The sequence below is a fragment of the Penaeus monodon genome, chromosome 29, assembly GCF_015228065.2.
Source record: "Penaeus monodon isolate SGIC_2016 chromosome 29, NSTDA_Pmon_1, whole genome shotgun sequence".
NCBI classification, from domain to species: Eukaryota; Metazoa; Arthropoda; class Malacostraca; order Decapoda; family Penaeidae; genus Penaeus; species Penaeus monodon.
Window position 1 is genome coordinate 10,903,679 of NC_051414.1, and position 1,748 is coordinate 10,905,426.

General features: G+C 39.6%; 1 protein-coding gene across 1 annotated transcript in view; it reads right to left on the reverse strand.

Annotated features, from left to right (window-relative positions):
- The window catches only part of LOC119591951 (propionyl-CoA carboxylase beta chain, mitochondrial-like), a 12,123-nt gene that overhangs the window by 3,343 nt on the left and 7,032 nt on the right, over positions 1-1,748 (reverse strand). Inside the window, exons 5-6 of the mRNA XM_037940705.1 lie at positions 740-1,047; positions 145-350 (exon numbers count right to left, since the gene is read on the reverse strand). Of these exons, the coding sequence (XP_037796633.1) occupies positions 145-350; positions 740-1,047 (514 nt within the window). The remainder of the gene's footprint in view (positions 1-144; positions 351-739; positions 1,048-1,748) is intronic.

Here is a 1,748-nt window from a genome sequence, read left to right on the forward strand (position 1 = left end):
GTAAGGAGGACAACTTTGGAAAGTCATAGCAATCATAATCAATTAGGCCTATACTCTACAATCAAGAAAAATATCATAAAAAAGTGATGTGAAAGAAGGGGGCCCAGCAGCAGAACTTTTATACAAATAATAACCGAAACTGACCTGCAGCTGACTTTGGCTGATTCCCGACAATGCCAACCGTGCGGCCATTCATTCGAGCAAACCCAACAATGATGTTTTTCGCATAGTTAGGCATGATCTCAAAGAAATCTCCTTCATCTACAACGCCATGTACGACATCAAGCATATTGTAGGCTGCTGTGGACTCCAGGGGAACAACAGTGTCCAGTCCTGGTACATCACGATCCCTGTTGACAGTATAATTGTTTTATGTGTGACTATTCTGAGCAAAGTTGAAAAGTACAAGTATCACTTTTCTATTACTACTTACAATAAGTAAATGAGGTGACAAGTGAAAGTTTTGTTAGCACATAACTGAGGTTATATGTGAAAGTTATAAGTAGAAAGCAAAATTAATGCAAAATCTGGATTATCACACTGCCTGGCAGGTGCTTGTGTACCAATTCAGTTGCTCTTCTAACTTCTGAAAGCTATTTCAGTTTTAAAAACAATGAATTATTTTACTAAAGTTAAACATATATATTTTTTTTTGTATTACTTATAACAGATAATAATGGCATGGAACAATAACCAACAGTGTTTGAAAAGAAGAGAAACACAATAAAAACACACTTACCAGGGATCATCACATTGTCTGATGGGTGCCTGATCCTGGTTGCTCTGTGGTAGGTAGTTCATGAAGGTGCGCAGGTTGAGCAGTCCGTGGATGTCATTGTCGAAAGCCTTGTGTGCCACGCCTGAGAGGGTGGTGTGTGTTCGAGCCCCACCCAGCTCCTCCTGTGTCACATCTTCATTGGTCACTGCCTTGACTACATCTGGGCCCGTGATAAAGAGGTATGAGGTGTCCTGGATCATGAATGTGAAGTCTGTCAGGGCAGGGGAGTACACAGCACCACCTGCACAAGGACCCATGATCATAGATATCTGTGGAAAGGGAAAGAGATGGTGACAATTAACTTATAAATGTTTTGAATATGGCTAACCATATATAAAGTCACTCACATTCCTTATGTATCCAATACGCAAATATACTAACTATATTAGTACTACCATCATCATTTTCTTTACAGGGGGAGATGGGGGTATGGTAATAACATAACTGGGGACTAATACGGTCACATAGTGAGGCACATTTGAGCCGAGATCTGATAGGGTATCCACTTTAAAGTAAGAACCTTTACCTATCCAATAAAAGTTCTTTGAAAGAAGGCACCATCCTAGCCTCTGTGAGTGCTTGAATTTGCATTCAGTCATCAACACACTTCACATCACAAGTGTTCAAAACAGATGAACACTAAGTATTTCAGCTGCCAATGCCATCTACGAGGGGGTGACACGACCCTTCCTCTCATGCACCCAATTTTATTTCTATCTATCAAATTCACAACTGCTTGAGAGTAAAAGCCAGTATCATTCCATCCGAGACAAAGTTGATAGACAGAATAACATGTTACCATGGTGTTCGTCTGTTTTGAAAACCTTTGAGTTGATTGTGAATTATCTGAACAGTTTGTCATAGATTTTATTTCTATCAAAGTGATGGCCGCATGAAAATATTAATCAGTATCACCCCCTCTGAGATACTATCAGCAGATGAAATAACATCTTTCATGGCATTCATCTAT